General features: G+C 33.4%; 1 protein-coding gene across 6 annotated transcripts in view; it reads right to left on the minus strand.

The window, feature by feature from the left end:
• Positions 1-13,705, minus strand: part of acoxl (acyl-CoA oxidase-like) — a 134,452-nt gene extending 120,747 nt beyond the window's left edge. For 5 of the 6 annotated variants that reach the window (XR_012388955.1, XR_012388956.1, XM_068213113.2 and 2 more), the window contains exons 1-9: positions 13,510-13,705; positions 13,247-13,343; positions 9,940-10,026; positions 9,673-9,759; positions 9,221-9,319; positions 7,136-7,250; positions 5,035-5,121; positions 4,872-4,944; positions 2,561-2,690 (exon numbers count right to left, since the gene is read on the minus strand). Coding sequence is in view for 4 of the 6 variants with exons in the window: in XM_068213113.2 (XP_068069214.1) it covers positions 2,561-2,690; positions 4,872-4,944; positions 5,035-5,121; positions 7,136-7,250; positions 9,221-9,319; positions 9,673-9,759; positions 9,940-10,026; positions 13,247-13,343; positions 13,510-13,637 (903 nt within the window). In the remaining 2 variants the exon portion in view is untranslated. Of the gene's footprint in view, positions 1-2,560; positions 2,691-4,871; positions 4,945-5,034; positions 5,122-7,135; positions 7,251-9,220; positions 9,320-9,672; positions 9,760-9,939; positions 10,027-11,370; positions 11,411-13,246; positions 13,344-13,509 lie in introns of those variants that run through there. The other variant, XM_068213114.2, reaches the window with a different exon arrangement.
• Between the last annotated feature and the right edge of the window lie 1,279 nt (positions 13,706-14,984).

Here is a 14,984-nt window from a genome sequence, read left to right on the forward strand (position 1 = left end):
AAACTGAAGTGCTAAAATGACTAAAACTGAAATTAAAATGTAAATAAAATAGAAATGTTAAAACAAATCTTAATAAAACGACATATAATAAAACACAAATACTAGATGTAAAACATATTAATATATAATATAAGCTAAAGTGCTAAACTTACTAAAACATTTACTTAAAATCGAAATATTAAAACAAAATGAATGAAAATAACAAAAGAAAATACAAATTTGCTAAATAAATAATTATTAAAAATTATATTGAAATTGTAATTGTAAAATTAAGCTAAAATAAGAAACACAAATACTAAATGAACAACGTGATGAAATGTGCATAATATTAACTGAAGTGCTAAAATTTCTAAATCTGAAATTAAAATTTGAGTAAAATAGAAATATTAAAACAAAAACTTCATAAAATGGCATAATAAAACATAATAATACCAGAATTACTTATTAACAAACTTAATATTAGCATATAATATATAACATTTATTAAACTTAATACATAATACAAGCTGATGTCCTAAAAAAATGACTTCATTAAAAACCCATATTTGCATTCATTTTGTTTTAATATTTCAATTTAAGTAAATATTGGCAGCTAGTTCTCTGCAACTCCCACGTGGTCGCCCACTGAAGCTAAGCAGGGCTGCGCCCGGTCAATACCTGAATGGGAGACCACATGGGAAAGCTAGGTTGCTGCCGGAAGTGGTGTTAGTGAGGCCAGCAGGGGGCGCCCAACCTGCGGTCTGTGAGGGTCCTAATGCCCCAGTATAGTGACGAGGACGCTATACTGCTCAGTGAGCGCCTTCTTTCGGATGAGGCGTCAAACCAAGGTTCTGACTCTCTGTGGTCATTAAAAATCCCAGGATGTTCTTTGTAAAAGAGTAGGGGTTTAACCCCGGCATCCTGGCTAAATCTGTCCACTGGCCTCTGTCCATCATGGCCTCCTAAACCTCTCCATATCATAATTGGCTTTATCACTCTGTCTCCTCTCCACCAATCAGCTGGTGTGTGGTGTGCGGTCTGGCGCAAAGTGGCTGCCGTCACGTCATCCAGGTGGATGCTGCACACTGGTGGTGGATGAGGAGATTCCCCCCATTGTGTAAAGCGCTTTGAGTGCCCAGAAAAGCGTTATATAAATGTAAGAAATTATTATTATTATTTTTATTTAATTATTATCATTATTATTATTTTAGTAAATTTAGCACTTTAGCTCATATTAAATATAAGCTAAATTGCTAAAGTTACTAAAACATTTACTTAGGGTGCTTTCACACCTACACTTTTGTTTCGGAACGTATCTCGTTTGCCCAGTTAGCGCGGTTCGATTGGCATATGTGAACAGGGCAATTGCGCTCTGTTCCGCGCCAAAGTAATCGCTCCGAGATCGCTTGAATGAGGTGGTCTCGGCTCGATTGAAACGAACCCTGGAGTGGTTCGATTGCAATGAGAAAGCGATCCGATCCGAGCGCGGTTATATCACAGTGTTTTATGGATATGTAATAGGCTTACGGCTATATGAAGAGAGAATTATGAGTAGAGCGGGAAGTTTCGCGAGTCTCCGGATGCCCGCGTGATGATCTCCCGGTAATCTCACGTCTCTCTCCCAGTCCTCAAATAGGCATCGTCGCGCACCCTTCTCACCCCTCCCCACCGTGTCTCTCCTCAGACACGTCACGCGCACCCTGTCAATCACCACCAAACCACCACCTCTCCTGACAGCTTAGCGGGACGCTGCAAAATAAACCCTGACACTCTGACCAATGTAAGGAGAGTTTACTTGCACGTGACTTGTTTTAGCTCTTTTGGTCCGATTAGAAACTTTGCAGTGTGAAAGCGAACCGCTCCAAGAGCAAAGAACAACAATGTAACAATTGTAATCTCTGTTTCTGAACAACTGAATCAATTCACAGGTGTGAAAGCACCCTTAAATTGAAATATTGAAACAAAATGAATGTAGATAAGAAAATACAAAGTTGCTTTTATTAAAACCTATATTGAAATTGTAATTGTAAACTAAATAAACACAAACACTAGATGAACAACAAGATGGTATGTACATAATATTAACTGAAGTGCTAAATTTTCTAAATCGTATATTAAAATTTTAGTAAAATAGAAATATTAAAACAAAAACTTCATAAAATGGCATAATAAAACATAATAATACCAGATGTAAAACGTAATATTAGCATATAGTATATAAAGCTCAATATATAATACAAGCTCATGTCCTAAAAATGACTTCATTAAAAACACAAATACTAGATAAACAACAAAGTAAATCACAAAAAATAAAAATATTAAAACTAAAATGAATATAAATAACAAAATTGCTAAATACATAATTATTTAAAAACGTACTGTATTTATATTAAAATTCAACTGAAAAATAAAAGCTAATTCAGATGAGCGCTTTAATAGTATAATAATCATATGTCTCCCTCTTGTGGTACAGCAGAATCTTCACACCGAGTTACACAGAAGTGATTGTGTTTTCATATGAATTTTCCTGGTGACTGTATTTTGAGTGCAGCTGTGCTAACTGTATGTTTGTATACTGTACCTTCATAGCAGCCATGGCTTGTACGGTGAGGCCGAGACGGGTTGGTGTCAGAGCCGCCAGCATTGCATTAAATCGATTACCTCTAAGAGCAGGAGACGAGTACAAACCATCTGCTGACACTGAGCCAAACCTGACAATAACACACAAAACACAAATACAATAATCAGATGCACACATACAGTTGAGGTCAAAATTATTAGTTGAATTTTATGTGATTTTTTAATTTTTATATTTCCATTTTCAAATGTTTCCCAAACGATGTTTAACAGAGCAAGGAATTTTTCACAGTATTTCCTATAATATATTTTCTTCTTATTTGTTTTATTTCTGCTAGAATTAAAGCAGTTTGTAATTTAAAAAAAAAAATTTAAGGTCAATATTATCAGCCCCCTTAAGCAATATTTGTTTTTGTCTACAGAACAAACCACTGTTATACAATGACTTGCCTAATTACCCTAACTTGCCCAACTAACTTAGTTACATGTTTAAATGTCACTTCAAGCTGAATACTAGTATCCTGAAAAATATCTAGTGAAGTATCATTTACTGTCATCATGGCGAAGATTAAATAAATCAGCTATTAGAAATGAGTTATTAAAACTATTATGATTAGAAATGTGTTGAAACAATCTTCTCTCTGTTAAAATGAAATTGGGGTAAGAAATATACAGGCGGGCTAATAACTATATAACTTCAACTATATAATCTTTGTGTTTTAATAATGACAAATACCAAGGCAGTCTCTTGATGATAAGCTTTTAAATACATATTAATAAAATAATAAATAAACCTTAAAATAAGCATTCAAATAAGAATTGGAAAAAAAATATGTATGTCTATATTTACACTACCGGTCAAGTGTTTGGGTTAGTTAGGAATTTTAAATGTTTTAAAATAAGCTTCTCCTGCTCACCAAGGCTGCATTTATTTAATCAAAAATACAGTACAAATTGTAAAATTGTAAAATGTTATTGCACTGTAAAATAACTGTTCAAAAGTAGTTTGTCATTTAATTTAATAATTTATTCCAGTGATTTTAAAGATGAATTTTCAGCTTCATGACTCCAGTCTTCAGAGTCACATGCTCCTTCAGAAATCACTTTAATAATAATAATAATAATCATAATAATAATAATAATAATAATAATAATTATTATTATTATTATTATTATTATTATTAATGGTAATAGTAATAAAGGCAATAATGACAGGAGTAATAATTTCATTTGAAACTACACACAATAAGAATGCAGGTATTTAAAATTAAAATTTTATTTAATTTAATTTTAAGGTATTTTAATTTTAAGTATTTAACAATTTAATTTTTTTTACATTTAATAAACGGTGCCTTGATGAACAATATATATATATATATATATATATATATATATATATATATATATATATATATATAACAAAGTGTACATATTTACATTGTATTGTAATTATATTGTAGATATACTATGTATGATGAAATTGATATGTCTTATTTAAATAATTTAATTATTTAAAATATATAATTATTAATAATAATACTACTACTAGTAGTAACAGTACTAATGATAATAATCATCATAAAGAATATGGTGAATGTGGTGATGATGATGATGATGATAATGACAGTAATAATTTAAAATATTATTATTACGATTATAATTTTGTTTCCATAACATTCCAGTCATTCAAAATTAATAGATATAAATAAATATATACATATTTTATAACATAAAAGTAGTGAATAGTAAATATTTTTTATATTATATTATATTATATTATATTATATTATATTATATTATATTATATTATATTATATTATATTATATTATATTATATGTACACACGCTACTCCAAATAAATGAATGAACGAACAAATTAATTAACAATTTTATAGAACATATAAAATATATATTATACATATACTACTTATAGTTTATATATATATATATATATATATATATATATATATATATATATATATATATATATATATATATATATATATATATATATATATATATATATAATTCCCGACAAACAAACTGTATTTGTATTGTCACAGTTTTACAGTCTAACTAAGGAGGAAAAAATATTTACTGTAGAAATTGTTAGGATATTCATATAAATATTGAATTAATTTCCATGACTTTCCCAGGTTTGCAAACTCTTTTTTTAATCTGACATTTTCGTGGTATTTTATAACCACAGACACTTTATAAATAGAGTTTCATTCATGTTTCTTGTTTACGTTTTTAACTTCTAGGGTTCATGATGCCTCCTCTACAAACTACAACAATTCAGTACATTAACTCACTTTCCCAGGAGATTTTCCCTTGGTATCCGAACATTATCAAAAATCAAAATGCCATTATCAACTCCATGCAGCCCTGTGTAAAACACACACATACAGATTAGAAAAGTCAAAGGTTATACAAAGCAAGGCTATATTGCAAAATAATGTTACTGTATTGCAGTACCTTCCTTGTGCTTCATATCAGAGACGGTCACTCCAGGCCACATGACTCCGTTCTCATCGCGGATTGGTACAACAAAGCAATGAGGACCTGAGAGAGACAACTTATCAATAAATTGCATAATCTGAGGCATCATTTATAAAGCGTAAATTAAACAAACATTATAATACATCATACTTGTATTGTTAAAGATGCAATAGATGCAATTTCACAATTGATGACACCTCAAAAACCTCCACCACACCTATTAAACATTGCAAAATTCCAGAAGATATAACTAAATAAAAAATAAATTGTTATAATGATGTAAAGTAGTGGTTCTCAACTGGTCTGACCATGGGACCCACATTTTTACATGGTCATCAACCATGACCCCCAAATTTTTAGGAACTATGATTTTAGGAATTATAATAATTTGTATTTATTTGTTAACATACACAAGTAGTGACAGATAAATCATAAGAAAATCACCAAGACTTCCAAATAAACAATATTTTATTATTGTCATTTAACATAATGGGCCCTATCATACACCCGGCGCAGTGTGGCGCAAGGCGCGGCGCAATAGTCTTTTGGTAGTTTCAGCTTGGCGCAAGAGTCGTTTTGAGGCGTTGCGCTACGCTGTTTAAATAGCAAATGCATTAGCGCTCATTTGTGCGCCCATAGGCGTTCTGGTCTAAAAAGAAAGGCGTTCTGAGGCGGACTGCTGGCGCATCGCTATTTTGAGAAACTATAATAGATTTTTCATTAGACCAAAACTAACACGGTCTAAACTCCGGCGCAGAGTTGCGCCTCGCTTACACACTGCTTAATACACACAAGAGAGCAATAGGCAAATATCTTTACATATGAAAAAAATTTAATATTAAGGATATATATATAGGATATAATGAGAATAGATATAGGATATAAATATAAAGGATTAAAATATTACAAAACATATTATTCTCTAGCCTACATAAATATGAAAAATCGCTGCTTTTATGTCTTCTTCATCTCGGGAGGCTTTTTCAGTTCATTCATAACAATTTGCTTTTGTATAATGTTATTATTATTAGCAGTATTATTTATTATATCCATATTTATATTTGTTTTATTAAAAACAAGCTTAGATTTGCCCACCTGTCAGGTTTTAGACCATATGGGGCACAGCATGTGTTTTAGGATATAACTCAGGTTTTTGAGCACATTTTGTTATTATTGTTCATTTATTTGTTTGCTGGAAATTAGAACTGAATTTAGAAACAGTTTTAAAACGAATATTTGTGCTTAACAAACAAAATTTATTATTTATAGACTAACTGATGTCTGTGTGTAAAGGTTTCCCTATCCAAGAGCGAAAGTGAAAGTAGATCCATTATCTCTCATTCTCACGCAGTAGATGCTCTGTTTTACAGTTTTCTGTTACTGTTTGCTTGTGAAATGCTAATTTTTTCCACTTAGACTTACTTTGCATCCTGTAAATAGCGAATGCGCTCTTGGCGCGACGCAGCTGGCTCTTAAAGGTAATGGGAGATGAGACTCTGATTGGTTTATTCTCAAAACACACCTATAACTCATTAAGAAAATAAACTCAACCCTTTTAGACCATGAGCCATGACGCAAAGCAGGTTTTCCCGTCCTTAAATTAGCAAAAACGCGTCCTGACACGCCCTGAAATCGTTTGCGCCCTGCGTTTTGCGCTCTGCGCATGGACCATCAAATTAGAGCCCAATGTCTCAAATTATAGAAATATTACAAAGTAAAAACGGCAAATGTTTGGTTTCTAAAAGCGCTCTTGTGAGCGCACATCACTTCATATGACACACTGAGGTTTTAAGCCTTTTTTGTCATCAATATATGTAACTCCATACTTTACATGTTCGGGGTCGTACTTGCGCTTCGACGTATTTGTTGCTTTAATTAAATGAAATTTCACATGTCAAACGGTACAGTTGTCGCTCATGCATTTTAAAATAAAAGTCTTGTATAAGCAAAATAAGTTAAAAATTAAGTTGTTTTTTTTACCACACACTCTGCGACCCACTGAAAATGTTCCCGCAACCCACCAGTTGAGAAACACTAATGTAAAGGGTCTTAGTCAAAGAATTTTCATCAGTCTTACCCTGAGATTCTCCATTAATAATGAGCTGAGCAAATACAGCAGCAAAGTTTCCTTTCATTGCGTTCCCGATATACATTTTGTGAGCGTCTTCGGAAGGTGTGTGGATAATAAACTCCTGCAAAACAATGATCAGAATCATTCAACATTTCAACAAAGTGTCTGTTTTACAGTAATCCAAGTATGTGTGGATTCATGCAGGTTACGTACATTTTTTACTTCTAATGAAAAAAATTTATTATATTATGAAATATGAATATGTTATGAAATTCATTCATTTATTCATTTTCTTGATGGCTTAGTCCCTTTATTAATCTGGGGTCGCCACAGCGGAATGAACCGCCAACTTATCCAGCAAGTTTTTACGCAGCGGATGCTCTTCCAGCCGTAACCCAGTACTGGGAAAATGTTATGAAATATGAAAATCAAATATATTAACATTTATAAAACTTTGCCACTATTTCCCCTTATTGGAGTTTATATAAAAATATATTTGTGTCATTCAGTTTAAGCCAATTTTTTTAGCTAGGTATTAGAATGTGTCCTATTTAACAACAAAATGAAGCAAAATATATTGACTTGTTTATAATGACTATAATTAATGAATTTAATGTATATACATTTTTTCAGGGGCTGCACGGTGGCACAGTGGGTAGCACAATCACCTCATAGCAAGAAGGTCGCTGGTTCAAAAGCTGACTCAACTTAAAATTTTAAGGCAACAAACTTCAGGACAATTTTGACCACTCTAAAATGTCCTGAGGTTTGTTGCTTTAAAATTTTTAAAACAATTTTTTAATTGTTTTTTTTAAAACAAAAAAACAATTTTTGTGTGATCACTTTTTTATATAATGTAATATGTAGAGGTCAGAAAAAGAATTAGTATATTGTGTAATTTTTATAATTCATTCGTTCATTTTCTTTTCGGCTTAGTCCATTTATTAATCCGGGGTCGCCACAGCGGAATGAACCGCCAACTTATCCAGCACGTTTTTACGCAGTGGATGCCCTTCCAGCCGCAACCCATCTCTGGAAAACATCCACACACACTCATTCACACACACACTACAGACAATTTAGCCTACCAAATTTACCTGTACCGCATGGGGGAAACCAGAGCACCCGGAGGAAACCCACGCGAACGTGAGGAGAACATGCAAACTCCACATAGAAACGCAGAGGCTTGAACCAGCGACCTTCTTGCTGTGAGGCGACAGCACTATCTACTGCGCCACTGCACGCCGACTAATTTTTATGATATATATTTAATTTAAAGCACGTTCGCCTCACAGCAAGAAGGTCGCTGGGTTGGCGTTTCTGTGTGGAGTTTGCATGTTCTTCCTGCGTTTGCGTCGGTTTCCTTCGGGTGCTTCGGTTTCCCCCACAGTCCAAAGACATGCGGTACAGGTGAATTGGGTAGGCTAAATTGTCCGTAGTGTATGTGTGGATGTTTCCCAGAGATGGGTTGCGGCTGAAAGGGCATCCGCTGCGTAAAAACTTGCTGGATAAGTTGGCGGTTCATTCCACTGTGGCGACCCCAGATTAATAAAGGGACTAAGTCGACAAGAAAATGAGTGAATGAATGAATATTTAATTTAAATTATGTGTTCTTATCAAATTTACATTAAATTAAAATATGCTCAGAAATTAAATGTTTTCTATGCATTTTTTTTTTATTTCTGCTAACATCTATTTTAATAACAAAAGAAGCAAATGAATAGTTCAGATGAAAAACCTCTAAAAGCCGTCTGAAATATTCTCCTAAAATGAGCCTTTTTCCCAGCCTTCTATTTTTGTTCAAGTATTTCACTTTAAAGCCAATGAAAAAAAAAACTTATTTATCACTTTAAAAGTAAAATTTCTAAGCCTACACACAAGAGTCACAGAAAAATGCTAGTTTTAGAAGAAAATATCAAACGGCATTTGGAGGTTTTTACATCTAAACAAATATATTTGTGTTTTTATGATTGTAGTCCACTGTAACCCTGATTGCAATCTACTTTTATGATTGTAGTTCACTCTAACCCCGATGGCAATCACAGCTGCTCTCCTATAGTCACACATATAGTAAGAAGACTTTGGATGTACCTGTGTGGGCTGATCATATCGGGCCTCGGTGATAATGCCTCGAACGTTGCTGCCGTGACCTCTCTCAGTCATAGCAAACATCCCCGTGAACTGTAACTCCTGCAATTAAACGCAGCCAAAAAGACGTTGCATTGGCACTAAATCAATATCTGCACTGAAAGAAATGTTGGGTTGCACACAATCTAATTGTTTTGGGACAACATAAAGGGATTAAGTTGACTTATTAGTTTAAACAAATTGAAGTGGATTGAACATAAAATAATGAAGTTGTCACCATTCTGTTGTTTCAGCTCATTTAAATAAGTAGCTTAAACAAATTGCAAACATACATTTTTGAGTGTGCAGCTAAATAAACAACACATGTGCAAACTCAAAAAACTGTGCAGGACTTTGACTGGCAAACATGTGCGGTGTATAAAGTCTGGAGTGCACAGAACTTATCCATGACTTACTGAAACAGGGAGATAAAACTTGATCTTCTGCTCTGGACTGCCCAGATTATTGACAGCACCTCCGTACAGTCCACACACAACACCGAGCTGAGGGAGACACACAGCACTGAAGTAATGCTCCACCGTCATGTGGAATAAATGCAAATAAATATGTGGCATCATGCATGCTAACAATGCAAATGAGCCTGAGAAACAGCTCCAAATCTAAACAACAGCAGGAAATACTAGAAATGCTGCTGGTTTTAATGAGAAGCAAACTTGGCAAACCTTGACCCCCGTGTTCATGTCGGCAGCGCAGACGACTTCTGTGATGCTCATACTCTTGTTTATGAAGCCTTTTTGCTTCTCCTTTAGCTAAACAAAAGACAAGTTGCTTTAAAATGTGTATTGCATTAACCAAAATACTGCATACATGTGCTTTTATGAACACCGTATTGTGTGTAAATACACATTTTTACAGTATGCAATGCTAATACGACACTATTTGGTTTACTTGCATGATGTATCATCCTTTAAAATGCTCATGCTAGTTCAGTGCATTACCTTGATTTCACAATTTTGATCTTAAATATCTACAGAATTAGTACAGTCAATGCTGAGATTAGCATTAACTTAAAAATTAAATGCAATTGAACATTTTTACAGTACTATATGTGTACTTGACATGTGCTTACCAAAGAAAACACTAGATTATATATGGTAAATACATAGGTTTGAGGATAGTATAAGGGAAGTAGCTAGTTATTACTATGATAAGTACATAATATGTACATGAGAGACCATAAATTATGTAGAAATATTGACTATTGTTATAGTATGGAGGTCTCAAACTGGATTCCTGGAGGGCCGCAGCTCTGCACAGTTTTGCTCTAACAATAATCAAACACACCTGATCCAACTAATAAATGTATTCAAGACTACTAAGACTATTAAGCCGGTGTGAGTTGGAGCGGGTTGGAGCTAAACTATGCAAAGCTGTGGCCCTCCAGGAATTGAGTTTGAAACCACTGTTATTGTAGTTTATGCTAACTTGCGTAAATAACTCATGGTAACAAATAAAACCTTATATGTATCATGTTAAAACCAAAATGGTTAAAATAACAAAGTTAAGCCTTGACATACAATGCAAAATTAGCTTTAGTGCTATGCTAATAAATAAAAGCATTACTGTTTTTACCATATGGCATCATAACATTACCATTGTAAATCCAAAGGATAATATAGTATAACGGAGACATGTAAAAGACATTATCTGTCCATAAATTATGTAAAAGTATTGTTTATTGTTATAGTAGTTCATGCTAACTTGCGTAATTACTCATGGTAACAAATAAAACATACAAAGGTTAAAGGGTAGTATAAGGGAGGTAGCTAGTTATTACTCTGATAAGTACATAATATGTACATGAGAGATTATAAATGATGTAGAAATATTGACTATTGTTATAGTAGTTCATGCTAACATGCATAATTAGCCAATGGTAACAAATAAAATCGTATATGTATCATGTTAAAATCAAAATGAGTACCTCACAAAGTTAAGCCTTGACGTACAATGCAAAATTAACTAGTGCTATGCTAATAAACAAAAGTACTACTATTTTTACTATATGGCACCATAAATTTACCCTAGTAAATGCATAGTAGTATTTGAATGTGTAATGGAGACATGTAAAGGACATTATCTGTCTTGTGTACCTGGTTTTTAAGATGTTCTTTCATGACTGGCATTAACGAAATTAATAAATACAACTGAACCTTTTTTTACAGTACCATAAGTGTATTTAACATGTACTAACCAAAGAAAACACTGGATTATATATGGTGAATACATACGTTTAAGGGTAGTATAAGGGAAGTAGCTAGTTATTACTATGATAAGTACATAATATGTTCATGAGAGACCATAAATTATGTAGAAATATTGACTATTGTTATAGTATGTAGGTCTCAAACTGAATTCCTGGAGGGCCGCAGCTCTGCACAGTTTTGCTCTAACCCTAATCAAACACACCTGATCCAACTAATAAATGTATTCAAGACTACTAGAGACTATTAAGCCGGTGTGAGTTGGAGCGGGTTGGAGCTAAACTATGCAGAGCTGTGGCCCTCCAGGAATTGAGTTTGAAACCACTGTTATTGTAGTTTATGCTAACTTGCGTAAATAACTCATGGTAACAAATAAAACCTTATATGTATCATGTTAAAACCAAAAATGATTAAACTAACAAAGTTAAGCCTTGACATACAATGCAAAATTAGCTTTGGTGCTATGCTAATAAATAAAAGCATTACTGTTTTTACCATATGGCATCATAACATTACCATTGTAAATCCAAAGGATAATATAGTATAACGGAGACATGTAAAAGACATTATCTGTCCATAAATTATGTAAAAGTATTGTTTATTGTTATAGTAGTTCATGCTAACTTGCGTAATTATTCATGGTAACAAATAAAACATACAAAGGTTAAAGGGTAGTATAAGGGAGGTAGCTAGTTATTACTCTGATAAGTACATAATAATATGTACATGAGAGATTATAAATGATGTAGAAATATTGATTATTGTTATAGTAGTTCATGCTAACATGCGTAATTAGCCAATGGTAACAAATAAAATCGTATTTGTATCATGTTAAAATCAAAATGAGTACCTCACAAAGTTAAGCCTTGACGTACAATGCAAAATTAACTAGTGCTATGCTAATAAACAAAAGTACTACTATTTTTACCATATGGCACCATAAATTTACCATAGTAAATGTATAGTAGTTTTTGAATGTGTAATGGAGACATGTAAAGGACATTATCTGTCTTGTGTACCTGGTTTTTAAGATGTTCTTTCATGACTGGCATTAACGAAATTAATAAATACAACTGAACCTTTTTTACAGTACCATATGTGTATTTAACATGTACCAACCAAAGAAAACACTGGATTATAAATTGTAAATACATACGTTTAAGGGTAGTATAGGAGAAGTAGCTAGTTATTACTATGATAAGTACATAATATGTATATGAGAGACCATAAATGGTGTGGAAATATTGTTTATTGTTATAGTAGTTCATGCTAACTTGCGTAATTAGCCAATGGTAAAATCGTATATGTATCATGTTAAAACCAAAATGAATAACTAACAAAGTTAAGCCTTGATGTACGATGCAAAATTAACTTTAGTGCTATGCTAATAAACAACAGTACTACTACTTTTATTACCATATGGCATCATAACTTTACCATAGTAAATCCATAGAGGTTTTTGAATGTGTAATGGAGACATGTAAAAGACATTTTCTGTCCATAAATTATGTAAAAGTATTGTTTATTGTTATACTAGTTCATGCTAACTTGCGTAATTAACCTATGGTAACAAATAAAACCTTTTATGTATCATGTTGAAACCAAAATGTAATAACTTGCAAAGTTTAGCCTTTTATCTTTAGAGCTATGCTAATAAATAAAAGCACTAACATTACGGTTTTTACGATATGGCACCATAACTTAACCATAGTAGTTTGTGAATGTGTAATAGAGACATGTAGAGGACATTATCTGTCGTGTGTACCTGGTTTTTAAGATGTTCCTTCATGACTGGCTGTCTTAAGATGTGATAGAGTCTGTCTGCAGTCAGATCTCTGTTCTGATCCAGAGTCCGTTCATAACTGCACGAGAAGAAAACAACGAGCTCTTGTTAATTCAAATAAATTGATATTTCAAAGCTATTATAAACCTTCTCCAGAAAGTGAAAAGCCTCCATCTGGAGTCTGGGAAAGCAAGTGAGGGTATATTTCATTCAAGTTCACTCATTTAAAGAAACGGTTTACCCACCAGCTGGACTGAAACAGATCACTCTTTGAAATCGCGTCGCGAAAAGCATCTTTAATCTCCCAGAACTCCCCATCTAGATATCTGGCGAGGCTGCTGGATGGCATTTGGTCTATGGATGATAACAACATGGCTTGAGTTCCTGGTGATTTCACTTTAACTGTACGGTATGACTCTGTTAGATTTCACTTCCGCGTATGGCTGATGTCACCGCGTTGCGCGGCAACACCGGCCAATGCACTTAATGGATAACTTGCAGAAAGAAACCACTGATGTATCCAGTGGTTAAAATAAATATAGCAGTTTTTAATGATTAAAAAATTATTTTCATGACAGTAAAATAGATGAGGCAGATGATGAGTTGCTAGGTTTACATCGTACAGTTACAAATAAGTATTTTACTACATTACAAAAATATGGAGCACCAAACTACACTGTTAGACATTTCTGTAAATTACACAGTTATTTACTGTATTTCACCCAGTGTAATACTGCAAATTCCTTTTACGGTAAATAACTGTATTTACCGTTGCATTATGGGAATTTAGTGTGACGTCGAACAACATATACAGCGATGTACTGTATTTGTAAAAATTCGTGTATTATACTGTATTTTCCACAACTGCTTCAACGCCACCTTGCGGCGATTCGACTACTCTGCACCACATTTTGCCTGAGGACCCTGGAGCAATTCTGGAGGACAATTTATTAGTGTGCCAAAAAAAAATAAATAAATAAAAAATTATTAGTGTGCCTGAAGAACATACTGGATTTAACAAACTTTACTCTGGTAAGCTGAGGCAGTGTTTCATTTTACAGAATGTTTTGTGGACGAGAATAGAACAAAGTACCCAGACAGCACACATACGTTGGGCCGACGTCGGCCGAAGGTCAACACGTCGGCCCCTTTAATTCTAACATCGGTATATGGTCGGCCAAACATACGCATGATCGTTCGGTCGTGTGTTCTATTGTTCCAGCTCAACAAACGTCGGCTCTGCGTCGATTAACGACCAGAGGCCGACGAAGCACTTCATAAGCACTTGATCTCTCATGCCCATGAAAGAATCCGGCAATATTTACAAGTAAGTTTTTGCGTGCATAATAAATTAGACAAACGCGACATGCATCATGTGAACTGCGTCGGTCGGTCCAGCTTTAAATAGCCTACATTAATGCAGTAAAACTGACCAAAATGCCTACAACACATGATTTCAATTCATTAAAATATAAAAAGTTTTATTGTTATGCTTTAATAATGAAAACGTTGTTTTTTTCTGGTGTTAACTGCTGTTTGCTTTTTTATTGTGGCTTTTTCTAATACATTTTTCCCAGTGTAAAAATCAAGTATGTTCTGCATTTCGGCTGTTTAATTAAAATAAACACCTTTTTACAGAGTGACATCTTTGTTTTATATATACTTGCATTTATATTTATTGGTTATTTATTTTTGACAGTGAATCTGATGCACAAATAAA

The sequence above is a fragment of the Danio rerio genome, chromosome 13 (assembly GCF_049306965.1).
Source record: "Danio rerio strain Tuebingen ecotype United States chromosome 13, GRCz12tu, whole genome shotgun sequence".
NCBI lineage: Eukaryota > Metazoa > Chordata > Actinopteri > Cypriniformes > Danionidae > Danio > Danio rerio.